Raw genomic sequence first — 23705 nt, forward strand, 5'->3', positions numbered from 1 at the left:
ATCGGCACAGCAATCTGACTTCTCCTGGACAGCAGGCAACTGGAAGAGGAGGCATGGAATTCTGGAGGGAGAAGCTCACCCTGGGAAAGTCTAGCTCTCAAATAAGGGACAGGAGGTCATGAGATGAGAATTAAGATGAAAAAGGCAGCTTCCAGGTTTTCAGAAGAGCTATAAACATTCTGTGGAGACTCAAAACCAAACCAAGAAACCAGGAAAGACAAAAGGAACCAGAGGGGAGCAAGAAGGCCCATACAAAAAATGGGGAGTGCCGATGCTGAGCAACTTGGAGAAGGAACCAAGGAAACCAGAGGTGATACTCAAAGATCCAGCAAGACATGCTGGCCACTCCAAACACACATCAGCTGAGAAGCTCACAGCGGGAGCTGACCCCGAGGATGACAGCAAAGGAAACAGGAGTCCAAGATGCCAGGGAGACCAGAATTACAGCAGAACATGCTGGAGTCCAGGGTACACAGGAAGGAAAATAACAGAGAGCAAGCACTGGGAGCACAGAAAGGTGCCCCGAAATTCAAGATGATATGAGTTGAAAACAGGTGGAAAAGAAGTATCTTCTTTCTATGGCATTTTTCAACGTGCTCTCTTCTACTTTGGGAGCTGACTGAGAACCATGCAGCTTAGGACTCCAAATCTTGTAAAATATGAAGATTTTGATCTTTTTTTTTTTTAAATAGAGACAGGTTTCACCATGTTGGCCAGGCTGGTCTCAAACACCTCAGGTAATCCACCCGCCTTGGCCTCCCAAAGTGCTGGGATTATAGGCATGAGCCATCTCCCCCAGCCAGACTCTGATCTTTTAAAATTATCAAACATCCTTCAGAAAAGAAGCCACATTAAGTTTGATAAATGATTTCGAGGAAAAATACCCATGAGAAGTATCAACTAGTAACAAAAACAGAGGAATACCTGAGGATTCATTTATCAGGAAAAGCGCAAGAGGTATGTGAAATAATCTTTCAAGTTTTTTAAATAATTTAAATTTCATGTGCTTGAGATGATTTTAAAAGTTTTGAACAAATAGAAAAGCATCCCACATTCTGGACAGGGTGACATATCATCTGAGGTATAAGTTCTCCCTAAATTAATCTAGAAATAAGTTGATTCTATTGCCAAAATCAACAAAGAAGAATATCTGGAAAATTCTAAAGAACAAAGGGGAACTGATCCCCTCATAAACACCGGGAAGCTACAATAATTAGGAAGCATACTTCTGGCCAGGTACAGTTGCTCATGCATGTAATCCCAGCAGTTTGGGAGGCCAAGGAGGAAGGACTGCTTAAACCCATGCAACTTAGGGACTCTGTCTCTACAAGAAATATAAAAATTAGCTGGGTATGGTGACACATGTCTGCAGTCCCAGGTACTCAGGAGGCTGAGGTGGGAGGATCACTTGAGCCCCAGAGGTCAAGACTGCAGTGAGCAACGCTTGCACCACTGCACTCCAGCCTGGGGAAACAGCAAGACTCTGTCTAAAAAAGAAAAAAGAAAAAAAAAGGATGCTTCTAATAGATGACCAGACAGACAGATCAATATAACAAAATAATAAATGAAACTAGAGAACTATGAGAATGTAAGTAACCCAATCAGTGCAGAAAAATTCTTCTGTAAACAGCATCAGGGACATCCGAAACCAAAGACTAAGTCAGCTGCATCCTTCATATCTAACAAGTCTCAAGTCAAAAAAAAGACCTAAAAAACTGAAACCTCCGTATACAGAAAGGCTGGCTCCTGAGGGTGTCTGCTGAACAGTTACTTACACTGATGTAAACTTTCCCTAGCTGATAACAAGTGGCTCACCATGCCCAGACTATTTGAAACGCAAGCTTTATTCTGAATACTTGCTTTCCTTCTGCGAGTCTGATCGAGACCATCCTGGTCAACAAGGTGAAACCCCGTCTCTACTAAAAAAAATACAAAAATTAGCTGGGCATGGTGGTGCGCGCCTGTAGTCTCAGCTACTCGGGAGGCTGAGGCAGGAGAATTGCTTGAACCCAGGAGGTGGAGGTTGTGGTGAGCCGAGATCACACGATTGCACTCTAGCCTGGGTAACAAAATCGAAACTCCATCTCAAAAAAAAAAAAAAAAAAAAAATTCTGGAATTCTGGCTCATGTTAGGCAGGGGTGACTGCATGGCCAGACGTTGCTGTAGTTTCATGTGAGCCTCACGGGAAGGGAGGAAGCCTGTACACAGATCCTTCCAGACTCCACCGGGACCGATTCCCTGTATAACCTGGCGGCACATCCTCACTCTGTCGCTGTCATAAATCTTAGCTGTGAGTACAAACAATATGAAAATCCAAAATATCTGCATGATAGAAGCTATCATATGCAACGCTGAAAGACAAACTTGAAAAAACTAATTGTAACTCATATCTCAAAGGACCAATAGGTTCTACAAATCATAGGAAAAACATCAACGACCCATTAGACATAAGGACGTGTGCATATGTATTCACAGAAGAGGCGGAGCCCGTACCTTGTAGTTAGCATGCGTGGCTTTCAGGACATCATGCAGTTTGAGGTATGAAGGAAGGTGGTAGAAACTCCCCAGTGATGAGGATTTACTTGTTGTAACAGGCCCCGAGGTATCAGATTGTCTAGAGGCTTTAAAAATACACACAAAAAATAAACTTTTAGATCAAAATAAGTTGCCAAGTTTTAAAGAGATTACTGGAAATAATGATGCTTTTAAAGCATCTTAGTATGAAAATATTCAAATATTTCCTCTGACCTTTTGATTAACTAGAAGTAATGAGAAATTGACTAATAACCCTAAGTAGAGCCTAAGTACTAAAAAAACAAGAGCGGTGTGCAGTTGTGCATAGTTGTGCACAGTTGTGCGTAGTTGTGCATAGCTGTGTGTAGTCCGTGGTTGTGCATGCTTGTGTGTAGTGCAGTTGTGCGTGCTTGTGCACAGTTGTGTGTAGTCCGTGGTTGTGCGTGCTTGTGTAGTTGTGCGTGCTTGTGCAGTTGTGCATAGTTGTGCAGTTGTGTGTAGTTGTACATGCTTGTGCATAGCTGTGCGTAGTCCATGGTTGTGCATGCTTGTGTGTAGTTGTGCAGTTGTGCATTGTTGTGCATAGTTGTGCGCAGTCCGTGGTTGTGCGTGCTTGTGCACAGTTGTGCGGTTGTGCATGCTTGTGCATAGCTGTGCGTAGTCCGTGGTTGTGCGTGCTTGTGTGTAGTTGTGCGTGCTTGTGTAGTTGTGCGTAGTTGTGCAGTTGTGTGTAGTTGTGCATAGCTGTGCGTAGTCCATGGTTGTGCGTGCTTGTGTGTAGTTGTGCATGTTTGTGCATAGTTGTGTGCAGTCCGTAGTTGTGCGTGCTTGTGCACAGTTGTGCGTAGTTGTGAGTAGTTGTGCATGGTTGTGCATAGCTGTGCGTAGTCCGTGGTTGTGCGTGCTTGTGTGTAGTTGTGTGTGCTTGTGTAGTTGTGCGTAGTTGTGCAGTTGTGTGTAGTTGTGCATAGCTGTGCGTAGTCCATGGTTGTGCGTGCTTGTGTGTAGTTGTGCATGTTTGTGCATAGTTGTGTGCAGTCCATGGTTGTGCGTGCTTGTGCACAGTTGTGCGTAGTTGTGAGTAGTTGTGCATGCTTGTGCATAGCTGTGCGTAGTCCGTGATTATGCGTGCTTGTGTGTAGTTGTGCAGTTGTGCGTGCTTGTGCACAGTTGTGCGTAGTTGTGTGCAGTTGTGCACAGTTGCTTTATTGCGGTTGTTTCCTTTGTGAGAAATCAGTTTGAGAATCATGGGAGCAGTTAATTCAAGGACCACTGGCCAATTCCAAAACCTCTCTGAGCCTAAGATTCCTTAGTGGCCAACAGCTTCATGAGCCCACCAAGTAATCAAACAGGGACGATGTAAAAATATTCTAAAGATGGTAAAAGCACAAACATTATCATTAAACCGACAGTAAAGCTTCATGTGCCAAGCACTTTATACAACTATTCTATTCCAGTTTGGAGACTTGACTTGGAGTCCTTACTTTATTTAATTCACCAGAAAGATGATAGACATATACTGATAATTTTGCACTTGTAAAGCTGAGGCTTTTCAACAGGTAAATCTTCCTCCTGTACTACAGCCAACCCTTAGAAAAGAACACCTTTTAAAACACTTTAGGCCGGGTGCAGTGGCTCACACCTGTAATCCCAGCATTTTGGGAGGCTGAGGCAGGTGGATCACTTGAGGTCAGGAGTTCAAGACCAGCCTGGCCAACATGGTGAAACCCCGTCTCTACTAAAAATACAAAAATCAGCTGGGTGTGGTGGCGCATGCCTGTAATCCCAGCTACTGGGGAGAGTGGGGTAGGAGACTTGCTTGAACCTGCCAAGTGGAGGTTGCAGTGAGCTGAGATAGTGCCACTGTACTCCAGCCTGAGTGAAGAAGCAAGACTCCGTTTAACGTCTTGGTCAAGGATACAAAATTTCATTTACAGACAGGAGGAATGAGTTCAAGAGATCTGTAAAGCATGGTGACTACAGTTAATAACAACATACCACATGCAGGAAAATCACTGAAAGAGTGGATTTTAAGTGTTCTCACCACAAAACAATGGCATGTGAGGTGATGCATAGGTTAATTAGCCATTCCACAAAGCATATGTATTTCTTTTCCTTTTTTCTGAGACGGAGTCTCCCTTTGTTGCCCTGGCTGGAATGTAGTGGCATGATCCCGGCTCACTCCGCCTGCCAGGTTCGAGCATTTCTCTGGCTTCAGCGTCCCGAGTGGCTGGGACTACAGGTATGCACCACCATGCCCAGCTAGTTTTTTTTTTTTTTTTTAAGTAGAGATTGGATTTCACCATGATGACCAGGCTGATCTCGAACTCCTGACCTCGTGATCCGCCTGCCTCGGCCTCCCAAAGTTCTGGGATTACAGGTGCGAGTTAGCGCACCCAGCCAATGCATACATATTTCCAACATCATGTTGTACATCACAGCTATTTATAACTGCCAATTATAAATAAATAAATAGCCTTGATATAAATACTATATATATAAAACAAATGGGAGAACCATCACTGGCCCCTAGGCGCCAAGAGACAGCATGAGAATGGGTTTGGAGGGAGATTGCATAGACAGGCGGACAGGCGTCCAGGACAGCAGAGGCAACAGTCACTTCATGCTTTGCCAGGCTCCACTCCTGCCCCTGCCAGTGCCCACCAAGAGCAGTGTGGGTGGGAATTCAATAAACTGCAGTCATACCTAAATCGTAGCCCCTTCTGTTCTGACATTTTCGTGGGTAAAAAAAGGTCCTCCAAACGCGTGAATGGTTTAAGCTCCTCCAACTCAGATTAATTAATCTCTACTTTACCTCTCCTTTAGCTCTTCCTGTAAATATTCCGTTTCCAATCAGAATTTTTGATATATAAGAGTCGACTTTTTCACTCACTACATCTATTCTAAAGCATCTATACCACTTTGCTCCCTGAGTATCAGGAGGCTTCTCCAGCCCTCACCCGTGACAGGGAAGCACAGGAGAGAGAGGCTCCTTGCTAGGGCTGGAAGCCTGGAGGCTGCAGGGGCTGTATGTCAGCAGGTGGCGCTTACAGATATTTCAGACCAAAAGGTGGTCCGTGTATGCTAGTCATTAGTTTCTAATATCTTGAGCCACACCTGGGGAAACATTCTCTCACTTTACTGATATGTATTGTATTTCTATAAAATACCAAGTTACTTAAATCCTACATTTCTACATGACAGATGCTGCACTCCTGCCCCTCCCTTCCCCACGTCTCCTACCTGCACTGGCCTCACTGCCTTTCTTGGGACTCAATGGTACAGATGCTTGTTCTCCTGGTTCTTTCTCCTTCCCCTTTCGTCGGATGGGACTTAGAGAAGGGGGGTTTGTTAGGGAAGGCAAGGCTGCCTGAAATAGAAAGATAAAAACAAGTGATGGAAGTACAACAACACAGAAACTGAAAGTTAGAATATACAGTTTACCATTTATCAGAAAGAGCTATCCATGCCATTCATTTTGTTCTTGGACGGCTATTTGTACAGTTCAGACACTGTGCACACTTTATTGACTTTTACCCACACAAGCGTACATGGTAGGGACTGGCCCACAACTTCCAAACAGGAGCACAGAGAACAAGTTGGAGGGAACCCTCAGGCCCACACCCTCCAACAGCAAACAACCAAGGCATTCTATGTTAGCCATGACATGAAAAGGGTACAAAGCGGTATTTTTTTCTTTTTGTTTTTTTGAGACAGAGTCTCACATGTCACCCAGGATGGGTACAATCATAGTTTACTGCAGCCTCTACCTCCTAGGCTCAAGCAATCCTCCTCTTCAGCCTCCAGAGTAGATGGGACCACAGGCACACGCCACCTCACTCAGCTAATGTTTTAATTTCTTGAGGAGACAGGACCTCACTCTATGATGGCCAGGCTGGTCTCGAACTCCAAGCTCAAGTGATTCTCCCATCTCAGCCTCCCAAAGTGCTAGAATTAGAGGCATGAGCCACCGTGCCCAGCCCAAAGCAGCATTTTAAACTCCCTTTTCTAAAAGCGTAAACAGGCTCAGAGAGGAAGTAACTTACTCAAGGTCACGGCTGGTTAGCAGCAAAGCTAGAAGCCAACAAGTCTAGATGTATTCATAAAGCCCTCACTCTCTCCAATACACAACACATGCGAGAACGTAGAACATCCAGGCTCCCAGCACTCCAGGAGGCAGGCATCATTAATCATTTGAACCCGGGAGGCGGAAGTTGCAGTGAGCCGAGACCGTGCCATTGCACTCTAGCCTGGGCTACGAAAGCAAAACTCCGTCTCAATTTAAAAAAAAAAAAAAAAGCAGTAAGTGAACTGGTCTATCTTAAGTCCATTGTGCAAAGAGTTAACATTTGTTTCGAAGCTGATTTTCTTGCTTCACAGAAAAGCAACAGTGTCCCTGAGATGAGCAGAACTTTCTACAACCACGGAAAGGCTCTATAACCACGCCAGCTAGGACAGTAGCCACTAACCCAGATTTACGGAGACTCAACGAGGTGCTTAGCCAGGAACATCGGTTCTGAGCTTTCTTGGCTAATGCTGGAAACCCAAAACTAATGCTAGCTATTTCCCTCTTAGGGATCGATGATACCAAAAGAGCTACAAACCACATGGTCACATTTTTCTCTTTTGAGACACAGACTGACTCTGTCATCCAGGCTGGAGTGCAGTGGCATAACCAAGGCTCACACAAACTCTGCCTCCCAGGTTCAAGTGACTCTCCTGTCTCAGCCTCCTGAGGAGCTGGGATTACAGGCATGCAGCACCATGCCCATCTAATTTTTTATATTTTTAGCAGAGATAGGGTTTCATGATGTTAGCCAGGCTGGTCTCGAACTCTTGGCCTCAAGTGATCCACCTGCCTCAGCCTCCCAAAGTGCTACAATAATAGGCCTGCACCACTGCACCCAACCATATGGTCACATTTTGATGTTAAATTTAGTGTCACAATCTGAGCAATTTTGTTAATTTAAAGCAAAAGAGAATCAAGAAGGGACGATTGCTAAGCAAAGGTATTCCGGAAGCCCACAGTCATTAGGGCTGTACTAATCCAGCACCTGAGTGGGACGTTACCTTTATTGCAGGTCCAGGAGCCACGTCATCCAGGACGTGAGCACAAATGTTAATCACCTTCAGCAGGTGGGAGAAGAGCTGCTCCACCATGGGCACCAGGGCCCGGTCCCCCAGGGCTGGCCAGACTTCCTCTTGCTTGGTGGCTGCTGGGTTGGCTTCTTCTTCAGAGGTCCATGAACTTCTCAGAGATTTGGGAGCACTGGCTGTGATAGAGGCATAGACATTACCTCCCCACCCTGATTGCATGAGAAGGACAAACTGCTTGGGGAATGAAGTCATTTAAGATCCTATCAATTTAGGCCTGTCTTAATAAAAAATAGAAACAAAAAGAAAGGACCCTATCTATGTTGAGAGTTGGTCAGACATCTGTGCCTGGTATTCACCTGACAGGCCAAACTCAAGCTGAAACTGACGCTTCCCCTGCAAATATGTGTCCCCAATATCCACGACCGTCACTGCCACACACCTGCCCAGGATGTGCAGTCATCCTGGCTTTCTTGGTCCTGAAAACCAAAGTTCAGTTGGCGACCCAGGCCTGGTGATTCTGCCTTCTTCATTCTCTTACAATCAGTGTCTTCCCGACAATCCCAAAGCAATTATCTTGGTTTAGACTTCCCATCTCTTGGCTTAGCATCAACATTAATCTCCTGAGTCTCCCCACCTTCTCCTCCAGCCCACATTCAACTTGGCTGAATGATCTTATTAAAATACTCATCTACTAGTCCCTTTCACAAAACTCTCCTACAGCCTCCTGAAGCAAAGAGTACAGGTCCCAACTCTTTCATGGAGATTGGTAGCTTCTCCCCAAATCAGTCTGAATGGACCCACTTTCCGTGCTGCCCACATCGCCATTCTCATCGCCAAGCTGCTGCACCATCTCCCTGTTGTGCCCTTTCCCACCAGCCTGCATAAATCTCCCAAGGAGAGTGATCATGGCCACTCTGTGTGACCACTGCACTTCTGTCTACATGCATCCCCCTCTGATCTAAAACCAACTTGAGAATGGAGTCCATTTACTATACTTTCTTATCACTCCAGTGCCTGAGGCAGTGCTGGCATATGGTGCCCACTAAAATGAAATTCAAAATGAGTTTACTTGTAGTTAATGGAGGGGCTAGATTGGGAAGAGGCTACTTTAAAATACTCAATGTAGAACAGCTGCCAACCATGCATTTATGCTACAGGCAACATCTGAAATTTGACTAAATGGACAAGCCATCACTGGCAATGACCTTTTAATAGTTTTCTTTCATTTGCTCGCCACCCCCATTATTCCCAGTAAGAAAATCAAAATCCAAGTCCTGGAGTCCCTGTTTCAACTCAGTACCAGTACCTGCAAGCAAGTTTCCAGCCAAAATCAAAGCATCTTGATGGGCTGAGAGATCCAATGGGAACCAGGCTGACGAGAGCAGGGTCAGAATCATTGTGGCCATCCCAATGGTACAGCTCTTCCTACACTCATCTGAGGCACTCAGTGGGGGCACTCTGGAAGCAGACATTGGCAAGGTCAAATTAGAGACAATTTTCAAGCAAACAATGCTCTTTCTTTCTCTTGCCATTCCAACAGGAAGGCATGTCACAATATATTTCATACGAGCTCAGAAACTGCTTTCACTATTGTTAATCAACTAACATCTTTCCTATAAATCAAAGCTCCATAAAAATCACGACAGAAATGAAATCAGGTAGCAGATCTGATTAAAAGTATTGGGGCCTAAGTGTCCAATGAAGAATGCTTCCACTAGGGCATATAACGATGGTTCTGCTCAACTGGAGCTGAGACGGCTACCCGGACATTTGGGCACCGTAATGTCCTTGGGTAAACAGGCACAAAAATCAAAGGGACTTGGCTGGGGGGAGCTCTTCATTAACATGGAAAAACCGTGTACTTGATACACAATGGGGCAGGTTTGACATGGTTAGTTTTCCCGATACTAATACTGCACCGGTTCACCAATGGTGTCCTTTAATACCCCACGTCTCCTAATAAAAATTACGGGAGGACAAATTGCAACCTCATATAAGCAGGACTACTCAGGGCTCGATCCCCTAGAAAAGACAGTGTAAGTCAAACTACCAGCAGCCGAACCCCAACCACCTGAGGCACTGACTGAGGATGAAGAGAACATGAAATGGGCAGGGGAGAAGAGAAATCAGAAACATCAACCCTTTGTGAACAGATGCAGAAATGAGATTACAGTATCGACCCATTTTTTTTTTAATCTTATCATTTAAATCTCTTTTAAATTTTAAAAAGTATTAGAACTGCATGTTTACTTTAATGGATTTTTAACTTTCTTTAAATTAATACATTCTACTCCAATGCCAAAGCTGCTCAGAAGTCTAGTCTGGTGCTGGACCCATGACCACACACGTTGGCTGCGCAGTCGGAATGCGTGCAAAGCGGGAAAGCAATGATTCTAGAGCAGAGAATGTAATCTACTTCAAGCAAATGTCAGTTGTTCATTTACCGACACACGAGAAATCTGCAGGTCTACTTCCCAATGTGATGTGAGTCACCAAAACCATTCTCAGTAACTGATAAACAAAATGAAAGCTCATTCCTGAATGCTGGAGAAGACCTGAGATTATTTCACAGATGCTAGGAGGGCCGTCTACTGGAGGAAAGTCATTTTTAAATAAAAGCTGTTGATATAAGTACAGTAGTTCCTAAATCATCACCATTTCATATGCTAGGTCACATTTAAGTGAAAAAAGGTTCCTAACCTCCTAATACACAGTGAAGAATTCTGGAAAGAATCAAGCTAACAAGAAAAGTCTTTTGCCAGCATATGAAAATTCTCTTAAATAAACTTGAAGATCAAACCCTCGAATTCACAGATATGCCTAAGAACATTTGGCATTCAATTCCCACAGCTCCTGTCACTAGTTTCACACAACTAATACAGCACAAACAAGTATTCATTCCATCAGACATTTTTCCAAAAAGCCAAATTGATAAAAGACTTAAAAAGAAAGAAAAACAGGATCCTAATAACTATGTATCATATTGTTACAGACAACTATTAATAAATACTGAGGAAAATACGTACCCACAGTGCCAACCTAAACTCCAAATGCAAACTGGGAAGGCAGTGGAAAGAAGACACAAAGCTTCACAGCATCCAAACTACAGAAGAAAGAAACAACAAAATCACACCCAAACACCACGAAGGTTTATTGAATGTACCCATTATAAAGTGTAAACACTGAGAAGAAATCTGAGCTCTGTGTATGATAACCACAGGGTATCTGTCCCACCATAGTAAACTTCCTACTTTAAACAACTGAAATACGTGCTATTGGAATGGCAATTACATTCCAATGAAGAGAGGCTCCTGTGCTGCCCACACCCTGGAATGCTCTCCCCAACCTCCACCCCTCAACTGCCCCTGCACATCCTTAGAAGCTGAGCTCCAGCTGATTATGTCATTCCCGCTGACCAGCCTGCAGAGACCATAAGGGCAGGAATCCCGTTTTTACATCCCGAGCCTACAACAGTGTCTGACACATGTCAGCCACAATAAAAATAAATAAGCAAAGTTTACAATATTTTGAACAAATCAAGGGAAGACCATACTACAGACAGCCCAAACAATATTTAGCTTTCTATGACATGCAGGTATTTCTTTTGTCACATAAAAAGGTTTAACCTAGTCACCAGCAAATTAACATTAATTTTCCATATTATTCTTTCTGATAACAGAAGTTACACTTGCTCATTTTAGAAAATTTGAAAGTATCTGAAAAAATACAAAGAAAAAGACAAAAATCATCCACAATCCCAAACTTTATCTTGGTGATTATCTGCCAATGTGAGAAATATATATATGTACATCTTTTTTTTTTTTTTTTTTTTTTTTGAAGATGGAGTCACGCTCCGTGTCCCAGGCTGGAGTGCAGTGGCACAATCTCGGCTCACTGCAACCTCCACTTCCCAGTTCAAGCAATTCTCCCGCCTCAGCCTCCCGAGTAGCTGGGATTACAGGCACGCGCCACCATGCCTGGCTAATTTTTGCATTTTTAGTAGAGACGAGGTTTCACCATGTTGGCCAGGATGGTCTCGATCTCTTGACGTCATGATCTGCCCACCTCAGCCTCCCAAAGTGCTGGGATTACAGGCGTGAGCCACCACGCCCGCTTTATTTTCAATTTTATGTCTTTCTAAATTGGCTGTATTTTTTTGACTGTGTATTACTTTAATAATCAGGAAAAAATCGTTCTTTACATTCCTGTTGGAGTAAGCCAAGATTTTTTCACAGAAGCACAATTTCTTAGCAAGCCCGACAGAGAAGTCAGAGCTCTAATACAAACACCTCACCGTAAGATGACCATGTAACTAACTGGCCGTACAAACTACCAAAAATCACTAAATTTCATGAACACCAACTGAGAAAGAGACTTACCGTGAGTGCTCTTGTGGTTGATGTGATCAGTTCGTGAGAAACCGCCGCAATAACTCTTGAAAGGTTATTTTCCATAGTGACATCTATTATACTTGGTAGTAGGTTATAGCCTCTATATATTCTAATAAGAAAAATACAGAGACTTAAAATCTACTATTAAAATATTTATTTTTAAAGCTCAAATGGCATTTAAAAGTTTAAGACTGAAGATTAAAAGAAGTTAAGCAGCCTCAACTTTCAAGTGAAAGAAGGACTGGAAATAAATTTGATCACTGTTCCGCAACAAGGGCTGAGTGTATTCCCTCCCTTCGTCCAAGTCTGCCCAAACACTTGGCACTGCAGCCACACGCCCCTCACAGCACTGCCTACAATCTCTTGAAGTTGAAATAAATGCTTCATGAAGTTATTCCTGTTTCCAGGAAAAAAGAAATTCCTTTCTCCGCTTCTGAGCTCCCACGGAACTTTTTTGTATTCCATTCATGGCACCTGTCAATTTCTATCCCCCATTGTAGTTCTATACAAACTCTAATTCCTTTAGAACACATGGAAAAAGGCAAAAAATAGAACAAATTATAATATCCCAACTGTTTGAATATAGCCAGTCTGATTTTGTATCCCTCACAGAGACACGCAACAAAACTAAGGAGATTATGATTTTAAGTTAACACATGAATACTAACAGAACAGTTAGCTAAGCAGCACACACTGCTGCTCTACAATTGGTAATTTTGTCCACCACGTAAGACCCAATTAAACACAGCTGAATTGTCAAGGGCCTGCTCAAGTCTGGAACTGGGAAACTCTTCAAAGTCGGAGTTAGTAACCAACGGTAATGGCATCTGAGTTGGTATCTATGAATAAAGACTCATCGGCAGGGAGGGGTGGCTGTAATCCCAGCACTTTGGGAGGCCGAGGCGGGCATATCACAGGGTCCAGAGATACAGACCATCCTGGTCAACACGATGAAACCCTGTCTCTACTAAAAATACAAAAATTAGTTGGGCATGGTGGTGCCCGCCTGAAGTCCCAGCTACTCGGGAGGCTGAGGCAGGAGAATTGCTTGAACCTGGGAGGCGGAAGTTGCAGTGAGTCGAGATCGAGCCATTGCACTCCAAACTGGCGACAGAGTAAGACTCGGTCTCAAAAAAAAAAAATCATCTTCTGAAATGACATTTAGAAGCAACAATTTATTATAACTTATCAAATTCCTGATCATCAAATACTCTTTCACTGCTTCTACTTATCTTAAAAGAGTATTTTTTATCCTGAATCTTTTCAAAGAGAGAAAATGCCAGTTCTGAGGTAAAACAAAGAAAATTATCTGAAGGGAAAATATTAAGGTGGTCAAAGAAAATATTTCCATGTGTTTTTTGGGTTTCTTGGGCCCAAGCTGGAGCACAGTGGCACAATCTCTCTGCCTCCAGGGCTCAAGTGATTCTCATGCCTTTGCCTCCTGAGTAGCTGGGATTACAGCCAGATGCCACCACGTCCGGCTAATTTTTTGTATTTTAGTAGAGGTGGGGTTTCGCCATGTTGCCCAGAGTGGTCTCGAACTCTGGAGCTCAGGCAATCTGCCCGCCTGGGCCTCCCAAAATGCTGGGATTACAGGCTTGAGCCACCACACCCAGTCTTCCATGTGTTTTTTTAAAGCAGTCTTTATATGAGAAAAGTTGTTATTTATTTAGGAATTATGACTTTGAAATTTGATAAGCTGAGTTTCAAATTCAGGGAAAAAAGCATCAAGAGATCATTTAAGCTTAGAAGTCATTCCAAGGTTTGTAAAACACTGTTACTCAACAGAAAAAAGAGTATCATACAAAGTCAATTTTTAAAATAACATTTAAAAGACAAAATTAAAAAGTACAAGTCTATGCCGCTTCTGCAATCTCCTTTGCAAGCTAGAATTCTAAAGATTAGAATTTCATTAAAGCACTCTGCTCACCTAAGAATCAGATGTGGTCATCTGACACTATATTCAAAAGATCCACAACAAATGAGAATGATAATCACTGCAAATCACTGAACTAGTGGATAACCCTAAGTAGCACTGACTTTCATGCCCTGCTCACCTAAAAATCAACGGGCATGACAGAATACCATCCTCTTTAAAGGGAACACAACTAAAGTGAAAACTTTTAACAGATAATACATGTCACACACAAAAATACACCTGTCAGCACATGGAATGTCATAAACTCATTAAAAGATTTGCCATGTCCCAGCTGTGTGATTGCGGCAGGGTTTAAATACAGAGGTGGTGTGGTCAATCCTCAAAAGAATAATATCCTATCAAAGAACTGACCTACATTCAAACATCCTGAGCTAAAGCTTTTTTCTAGAAAATAAAACATTTTCAATTAAAGCCTAAAGAAAGGCATCAGGAAAGTGCACTTCCCCGATAACATCAGGACGCCACCGGGTCAGCGTACCTGGTTATTGTGCTGACGGAGAAATGAGATGGAGGCTGCGTCTCGTGCATGAGAAGTTTCAGGTAAACACTGCTTTGATCTCTTGCCACGGCCACTACTGGATCAGCTTGTCCTTGGTCACATTTATAAAACAGTTTTGGGACGAGCCTAACACAAAAGTAAGGTTGATTTGCTTAAGAAAGTAGCTGAAACTCACCTGTGACAGACCACCTCCTCCCTGCAGGTGGCTAAGCCAACACCTCTCGTTGCCAGCAGACACCACTTCCCACCACCTTTCTCAGGTGGCGTTCTTTAAACACATGACAGCAGTGTCGCCAATCTCAGGGTCACTCTCTCACACAGCCACTCTGACATAACTGGCTGCTGTATTTTTGTTTGTTTGTTTTCTAGGACAGAGTGTCATTCTGTCACCCAGGCTGGAGGGCAATGGCGCGATCTCCGCTCACTGCAACCTCTGCCACCCAGGTTCGAGCAATTCTCCTGCTTCAGTCTCCTGAGTAGCTGGGACTACAGGCACTTGCCACTTCGCCCAGCTAATTTTTGTGGCTTTAGTAGAGACAGAGTTTCACCACGTTGGCCAGGCTGGTCTTGAACTCCTCACCTCATGATCCACCCACCTCAGCCCTCCAAAGTGCTGGGATTACAGGCATACACCACCATACCCGGCCGGGTGTTGTACTTTCCTTTTCCTGTCATAAAACTAAGTCCCTTTCTATTCACACTATTAAATGCTTTAATTAAAAACCAACTTTGAAAGCTCTCTTTCTAAACCTTTTGATCAATATCAACAAGTGCTAAACACTTGTCCACAGAGCACTTGGCACAGAGCAGGTCTGAATGCCAGGGGCACCCTTAGGCACTTTGGCAATTTTGTCTGCAAAACTGTCTGAAACACTCCCAGATGGCAAAGCTTCAGCTGAGATTCCTAACAAATCTAAACTGAATTCAAATGCAGAATACTGGCAACATTTTCCTACAAAAACAGAAGGGCTCATATCTGCCATCAATACTTGGTAATACTTTCAGAAACAATCAACTATTTTATCGTATTGGTTTGCAAGCCCCAGTATCTTTAATTAAAGTCTCTTTCCTCTATGGAGACTTGATTAGGAGTATAGTTTTTTCTAGAATATAAGAAGAAATTGGCTGGGTATGTATGTTGCGTATAGTGGCTCACGCCTGTAATCCCAGCACTTTGGGAGGTTGAGGCAGGGGCGGGGAGAGACACCGCTTGAGGCCAGGAGTTCAAGACCAGCCTGGCTAACATGGCAAAACCCCATCTCTATTAAAGATACAAAAATTAGCCAGGCATGGTGGCACCCTTCTGTAATCCAAGCTACTCGGGAGGCTGAGGCAGGAAAATCACTTCAGGAAGCAAAAGTTGCAGTAAGCCGAGATTGTGCCACCGTGCTCCATCCTGAGCGACAGAGCGAAACCCTCTCTCAACAAACAAACAAAAAAGAAGCTGCTATCATTTACAGAAAATGGTAAAGCTATGAAACCTCTGAAGAGGCAAGTCATACAAACCCACTGAGTAAATGAAAAGTGTGGCTCACAAGTCATCAGAGAAATGCAAATGACAATGGTGACAAAGAATACGCACCAAAACGTAACTGGCTTTCTTTCACTAGTTTGATTCCAAAGATTATTTCCTTTTTATATTTTCCTTAGATTTTGTTCGTTAAAGATGTATTATTTTCAAAAGAAAGTAAGTTATTTTAAAAAGAAGTATCACCCAGATGTGGTGGCTCACGCCTGTAATCCCAGCACTCTGGGAGGCCAAGGTGGGTGGGTCACTTGAGGTCAGGAGTTTGAGACCAACCTGGCCAACATGGTGAAAGCCCACCTCTACCAAAAAATACAAAAATTAGCTGGCAGTGGAAGAATTCCTGGAAGAGCCACCAGCGAGAGCCACCTGTAATTCCAGCTTCTTGGGAGGCTGAGGTTGAGAATCACTTGACACTGGGAGTCAGAGATTGCGGTGAGCCAAGATTGCACCACTGTACTCCAGCCTGGGCATCACAAAGTGAGATCCTATCTCAAAAAATAAAAAATGAGAAGAAGTATCAACTTCTGCCTTAAAAACTGATACGTATTTAACTTTTTTTGAAATATTTGTATTGGTGAGAAGAATGAGGCACAATCCCATTCTGGCATGTTTCTGCTGTGTGTTCTCAGGAGGGAGACCTGAGCTGTGGGTGTGCAAGGCCATGCAGAGTGGTAACGGGCACTGGAGGCGCACCAGGCAGGAGGCCGGGAGGAAGGTGAGGGACAGAAACCACATATTGGGCACAAAGTACACTACTCGGGTGACAGGTGTACTAAAACCCGACTTCACCATGTAACCAAAATTCACCCATGTCACCAAAGATTCAGCCGTGTAACAAAAAACCACGTGTACCCCAAAAGCTATTGAAATTTTAAATATATATATACGCACACACATATACACATATATAAAGAGAAAAATGATATGTTTCAAGAAAAAGAAATTTAAAAAAAGAAAAATGATATGTTTCTGAAGAGCAGTTAAGTACCAAAAATTATTTTAAAATCCACTTCTAGGCTATCTACTCAAGAGAAATGAAAACAAGTCTACACAAAATCTTGTAGGCAAATGTTCACAGTAGCATAATTCATAAATTAGCCAAAACGTGGACTCAATAATAACCATCTGATGGACAGATAAAATATGGTATTATTCACTTAATAGAATACTTTTGGCAATAAAAATGAACCAATTACTGATACATGCTACAACACGAACAAATCTCAAAAATTAAGTGAAAGAAGCCAAATGCAAAAGTCCATCTATAGTATAACCCCAGTTCTATAAAATTTCCAGAAAACACAAATCTTTGTGTTGGTTTGTTTTGAGACAGAGTCTCTCTCTCTCTGTCGCCCAGGCTGGAGGGCAATGGCACGATCTCTGCTCACAGCAACCTCTGCCTCCGGGGTTCAAGTGATTCTCCTGCCTCAGCCTCCTGGGTAAGCTGTGATTACAGGCATGTGCCACCATACTAGGCTAATTTTTGTATTTATAGTAGAGACGGGGTTTCACCATGTTGGCCAGACTGGTCTCGAACTACTGACCTCAAGTGATCCACCCAACGCAGCCGTGAGTCACTGCGCCTGGCAAAATTACCAATCTTAAGGGACAGAAACTAGATGAATGACTGCCTAGAAGTGGGGATGGGAACCAGAGGTTACTGCAAGTGTGCACAAAGAACACCTCTGGGGTGACAGAAATGTGATAAAATTGGAGTTTACTATATACTCAAAATGAGTAAGTTTCAAGGAATGTAAATTATACCTCCACAAAGCTATTAGAAAATCTGTTTTAAATTCAAAGCCTGGCCTTGTAACTCAACTTCCAGGAATTCTCAGAAAAAGAAAATTACACACAAACATTTATATAAAATATTTAACTGCCAAAAAAATTTATATAAAATTTTATCACAACCACACAATAAGACAATGACCCATAACTAAAATTACTGTTTCATAACAGGAAAACGCTAATAAAATCTTCAGTGAAAGTGTCAGATTATAAAATTGTATGCAATTTTGACCCAATTTTGAATAAGAAACTCATAAAGAGTATACAGTAAAATATTAACAGTAAGGACCTCCAGGCGGTAGCAGAATTGTCGGTGATTTTTTATTCTTCTTAGTGTTATTCTCTATAGTCCAAAATTTTTACAATGAAAGTGCGTTACATTTACAATAGAAAGTTAGTATTCTGTTGTTTTTTAATTATAATTGTAGACTCATGGTAATGGATTTTTCTTCTCGATAGTTTAAGAGCATAATGGCTGGAATGAGCTCAGACTCAGGAATACTGCCCCACATCCCTTGAATTCTTCCCTCTCTTTCCATTCTCATAACTTTCAGTACTTCGACCAAAAATGTAAGAGAGAAAAATGCTGGTAAATACCTAATTAACGATGCTGCGGCAACATGGCGCACCCTGGGGTCTTCATCCCCAAGCAAATGGATGACAACACTAGTGAGCACTCGTTCCTGCAGTGTTAAAAGCTTTAGAGAGAAGATAATAAAAATAAACACAATCTTGCATTTGACTAAATTTTGGTAAGGTATTTTGGAAAGCTCGTGAGGAAGAACTCAAGATTACTAGACTTAAATCTGTAACACACAACTATAACTTTCATGATATAAACTGTGAAATAAACAGATCTAAAACATGATGAAAGCATTCAGAGAAATTCCACACCACAAGGAAAGCCTCGCTTTTACCTCCTTGTAGATAAAACAGTATCTCACAAAAATAAGCCGCTTACCCCTGTATAATGATGAGCCCCTCTGTGTAAGTTTTCTGCTTTTGCCTCCAAAAAGCTCACCAGCCTAACAAAAAAGCACATTTAACAATGAAATCATTTAGTTACCCAGTAAACACTGCCAGCTTGCTCCAGAGCAGGCTCATCCAGGTGCCCTGGAAGGCCCGTGGGCAGCAATTACTTCTCAAAACAACAGAAAAGGCCGATGGCTTTAAATAAACAGACGTGCCATTCCTCTCACAATTCCAGACTCAATACGACAGTACTCAGCAAATTGATTTTCTTTTTCTTCAAAAAAATACTATTTCAAAAGACTCTGTAAGTGCCCTCCAGAATTAGCTCAAACCACAGAAGGGGCAAGCTGGGCCCTCCATAACCTGCTGCCTTGCTCACTCACCCATGCTCAGCGTCCCTATCTGTAGGTGGAGTGGAGAGCAATCCCAGATTTACAGACATTCTAAGGATTAAATGAAATAACCCACGAGGGCTCTATAAAAGGTGGCTTGGGGAAAGAACCTGAATTATAAAGGGAGATTTCCCTTCTAAAAGAAACCTTATCCAGCAAAGACTTTACTCTTAGAAAATGAAAGTTCCAACACAGCTCAAGTTTTTTTTTCTTGTTTGGTTGGTTGTTTTGTTTTGTTTGAGACAGAGTCTCTCTCTATCACCCAGGCTGGAGTGCAATGGCGTGAATTTGGCTCACTGCAACCTCCACCTCCCAGGTTCAAGCGATTCTCCTGCCTCAGCCTCCTGAGTAACTGGGATTACAGGCGGGTGCCAAGAACGTCGGGCTAATTTTTGTATTTTTTTTTTTGAGACGGAGTTTCACTCTTATTACCCAGGCTGGAGTGCAATGGCGGGATCTCGGCTCACCGCAACCTCCGCCTCCTGGGTTCAGGCAATTCTCCTGCCTCCGCCTCCCGAGTAGCTGGGATTACAGGCATGCGCCACCATGCCCAGCTAATTTTTTGTATTTTTAGTAGAGATAGGGTTTCACCATGTTGACCAGGCTGGTCTTAAACTTCTGACCTCATGATCCACCCGCTTCGGACTCCCAAAGTGCTGGGATTACAAGCGTGAGCCATCACGCCCGGTCTCAAGTTATTTTTTAATTGTAACAAAACACAAACCAGCTGTCTTACTTAGGTTCAGTATGATGACTATATTCTCTTTCAACAGGCAGAATATAAGCTACAGTTTTTAAAAGTTCAAGACAAAGATGAAAAATTCTAAGCTCTTTTATTCCCACCATCCAGAACACGTAAATGACTAGGAGTATCAAAAAAATAAGTCTACTCTTCTACTTATATTTTATTTACTTTTCTTATTCTACTTATATTTTAAAATTCTAGGCCAGGCACAGTGGTTCATGCCTATAATCCCAGCACTTTGGGAGGCCAAGATTGGAGGGTCAATTGAGCCCAGGAGTTTGAGACCAGCCTGGACAACATGGCAAGACCCCATCTCTACAAAAAATAAATATTAGCCGGTGTGGAGACACACACCTATTGTCCTACCTAATCAGGAGGGTGAGGCAGGAAGATCATATGAGTCCAGGAGTTCAAAGGTGCAGGGAGCTATGACTGTGCTCCTGTACTCCAGCCTGGGCAACAGGGCAAGATCATGTCTCAAAATAAATTAATTAATTAAAATAAAACTCCAAGCACAGGGCAAAGTTCAGCAAAAAGCCACTGGGAGGAGAAAACCGTTACCCTCCAGCTAACCCACTAGGTTTCTGATGGACAGGGTACTTGGTAACACCATTCCGTGTGTCAGGTGACCCCAGGACTTTCAATGGAGCTGAGTTCATGCCATCTAATGGGCGTGACCATCTACCTGAAGTCGATCTCAGCAAGGGTCTCCAGAAGCTCTGTCCTCACCAGCCAGTAGGAACTGTTCCTCAGTGTCAGCAGGTCGATGAGCAGCTGCAGTCCTAGCTCACTGTAGCTGCTGCTGCAGAGACTCATGACACAATGCTGGAACACAAGGTCCAAGGCAAGAGGGCAGCAGGTCAGCCCCACTCAGTAGCCACATCTTGACGGTTTGAGAACCACCACTCTTAGACACACAATGTTCTGGGTTTAACTGCAACGAGGATGTTGTACTTTTCCCACACCTCTCAAGAACATTTATGGTATATAATTTATCTCAGTAAATACAAGCTTAAAAGTAAATGTGTCCCTTTCACATAACTGTTTCTCTCTTAATTCCATTTCTGCTATATCATGGCTTCAACTTGCAAAGGGCAAGTTCATAAACATTGATCGGTGTTACAGAGGGGCCTGCCACACGGCCCTAACACTACTTCTAAATAAATCTCAGACCCAAGGTAGGAACAAGGGACCTACACCAAGGACCACCGCACTGTGTCACTATGTACTCCAAGGCACAGGAGAACAGAACAGGTCCCGACTGCTGTACCCCTCCCCTGCAGCCCCAAGCACCCAGGGGCACCAGCACACACATGGCTGACACACAAACCCCCCACTAGCCACAAGACTGAGCTGTTAGCACATTTCCTTCCACTCAAGAAAGATACAACTGACTGAAACAAAACCTGGAAACTAGAGAAAAATTACTGTCAGGTGTGACATTTTAAAAAGGGGAGGCATCCCACAAATTTGACAACTGTAGGTTTTTTGTTTTAATTTTTACTGGTTGATTTTTATTCTTGCTGACTGGCCGGTTGTGACTTAACGAGCTAGCCGGTATGGAAAGGTTCAACATGCTATCACTTAAAGAATTGAGGCTGTGTCACTTCTTACAAAAACAGAGGTTGATTAAATAATCCCTAAGGCTCACTTTAACTCTTACCATTCTACAGACCTAATAGAGTGTTTTTTTAAAATCCAACAGATTGTTATTACTATTATTATTTTCGAGACAGTCTCACTCTGTTGCCCAGGCTAGAGGCCAGAGGTGCAATCATGCCTCACTGCAGCCTTGATCTCCAGGGCTCAAGCACTTAGCTCAGGCTTCCTAAGTAGCTGAGAGTAGGTATGCACCACCACACCCAGCTAATTGGGTTTTATGGTTTGTTTGTTTTTTTTATTTTCTGTAGAGACAGAGTCCAACTACATTGCCATAGTCTTGAACTCCTGGGCTCAAGCAATTCTTCCACCTTGGCCTCCCAAAGTGCTCAGATTACAAGCGTAAGTCACCGTGCCCAGTGTATTCAAAAGACTTTAGACTTAATGACAGGTTATTTGTAAATATATCCTTTAGGAAAAGGTCTATTTCAAACAAATATTCTGAGAATTAAAACTTAAACAAGTTTACTGAGCATTAACTTGATCGGCAATGTTTTCCTTCTAAAGCTGAGAGATGGATACATGGTGGGTATTACTGTGTGCAGCTTCAGAGTATATGGAAATATTTCCTATTAGGCTCCAATTTTAATTTTAGTGATGATAAAGTGTCCACTAATTGAAGAAATGGTTTCCAGAGAAGATTATGCTCACCCTCACAGCTGTACAGGCCAACTTGCAAGTAACAGAAGACTCATCCTTCAATGTTTTCCGCAGCAAAGGAACGCAATCCGCCAAAGAAAATGTATTTCCTAAGCAGAACAACAAGGAGCAACGTCATCATGGAAACTTAATACTTGGTCATGAGATTTAGAAAAAACACAGCTGAAAAACCGGCCATTACCTGTCAGGGTTCTAATGGTGCCCATCCACTCTCCCACGTGGAAGCGGGATCTGCTGAGGATGGAGCAGACGAGGGTCCCACAGAGAATGGCAGTGGCTCCTCGAACCTGTGGGTCTCCGTGATCGATGTAGTTCAAGATGTCTGAGACATACTGTTCCTCTGTGGAGACAGATTGCCCCCCCCAGGGAACAATTCCCCACCATCAACTTTCTAACTCAAAACAAAAGCTTGATCTCTGTGGAAACAGAGTGCCCCCCCATGGAACAGTTCCCCACCATCAACTTTCTAACTCAAAACAAAAGCTTGATTCTCAGGAAAGAGAAAAAGAGGTGTGAAGAGAAGACCCAAATTCAGAAATGACTTCACTATAATAACCATAAGTGATAGAAAAAACGTTTCAGGATTTAAAAATTACAGAGTCATCATATTGCCAATATATCCTCAATACAACAGACTCTCTGGATTATAATTCTAGGTTGTCAGACAATAATCAAAATTCCAGATTTCACTTTAAAAAGATTAGTAAAAACCTTAACTATTACACACTTACCTAATATAAATTCAAAAGTACAAGTGTACCCTCTCATCCAAAGAAAAAGAGAGAAAGATAAGGCTGGAGGATGATGTCTGCTCCATAACGAGCACACGTGCGGTAGAGACACGGGTCCATTGCTACCTCAGCCCATCTTGGTTGCCAGTCCCCCAAGTGTGAATGCTTGGCCTGGCTCAGTACGACCCAGCTCAACTGTGACCATGCACAATTTGTGTTTTAGGTTTAAACCCGATGTGTATATAAATTGGCTCTTACATGCCCAGGTTTCTATTTTTGTCTCTATGGGTTTCATCTAAAGGGAACCAATGCAACTAAGAACTTACTATTCATAAGTTTTTGGAAGAGCTACAATGCAGGTCAAATACCCCAAATAAACTCAAAACATTTACTGCTCTAAAACTCAAATAGTCAATACTGCAATAGTTGTTACAATGATGATTAAATCTGAGAAAAAGATGCAAATTTTAACATACCCGGGTAGTCCGCGGTGTCAAGAGGAACTTTATAGAGTTTGCTGAAGAAAGACTCCGGGTGGAGGGCCACAGCCGCTCCCACACAGCTGAGGGCCAGGGCCTTCACGCTGACCCTCACATCCCTGTCCGGAACCAGCACTGCCAAGAAATCACCCAAGCCACTCTCAGGCTCAAACAACAGACAGTTTTCAAATGAGCAAAGCTAGACCCAATAACCCACCTGCTCCCATCATTTCTTCCTTTCCCCTCAGTTAGTGAAAACAAAACTCACCCCCAGTTTCCACTGCCTCTGGGGCACACAAGGCAAAAG

The 23705-nt window shown here is 42.9% G+C and overlaps 1 protein-coding gene across 5 annotated transcripts in view; it reads right to left on the minus strand.

The window, feature by feature from the left end:
- HTT (huntingtin) overlaps window positions 1–23705 on the minus strand; it is a 163081-nt gene that overhangs the window by 84990 nt on the left and 54386 nt on the right. For all 5 annotated transcript variants that reach the window (XM_035292340.3, XM_078366024.1, XM_035292338.3 and 2 more), the window contains 13 exon segments: window positions 23396–23533; window positions 22370–22528; window positions 22180–22277; window positions 20555–20694; window positions 18722–18785; window positions 18358–18458; window positions 14421–14567; window positions 11992–12112; window positions 10639–10715; window positions 8919–9070; window positions 7586–7788; window positions 5759–5885; window positions 2495–2622 (listed from right to left, as the gene is read on the minus strand). In XM_035292340.3, coding sequence (XP_035148231.3) covers window positions 2495–2622; window positions 5759–5885; window positions 7586–7788; window positions 8919–9070; window positions 10639–10715; window positions 11992–12112; window positions 14421–14567; window positions 18358–18458; window positions 18722–18785; window positions 20555–20694; window positions 22180–22277; window positions 22370–22528; window positions 23396–23533 — 1655 coding nt within the window.

Source organism: Callithrix jacchus, chromosome 3, assembly GCF_049354715.1.
Source record: "Callithrix jacchus isolate 240 chromosome 3, calJac240_pri, whole genome shotgun sequence".
NCBI classification, from domain to species: Eukaryota; Metazoa; Chordata; class Mammalia; order Primates; family Cebidae; genus Callithrix; species Callithrix jacchus.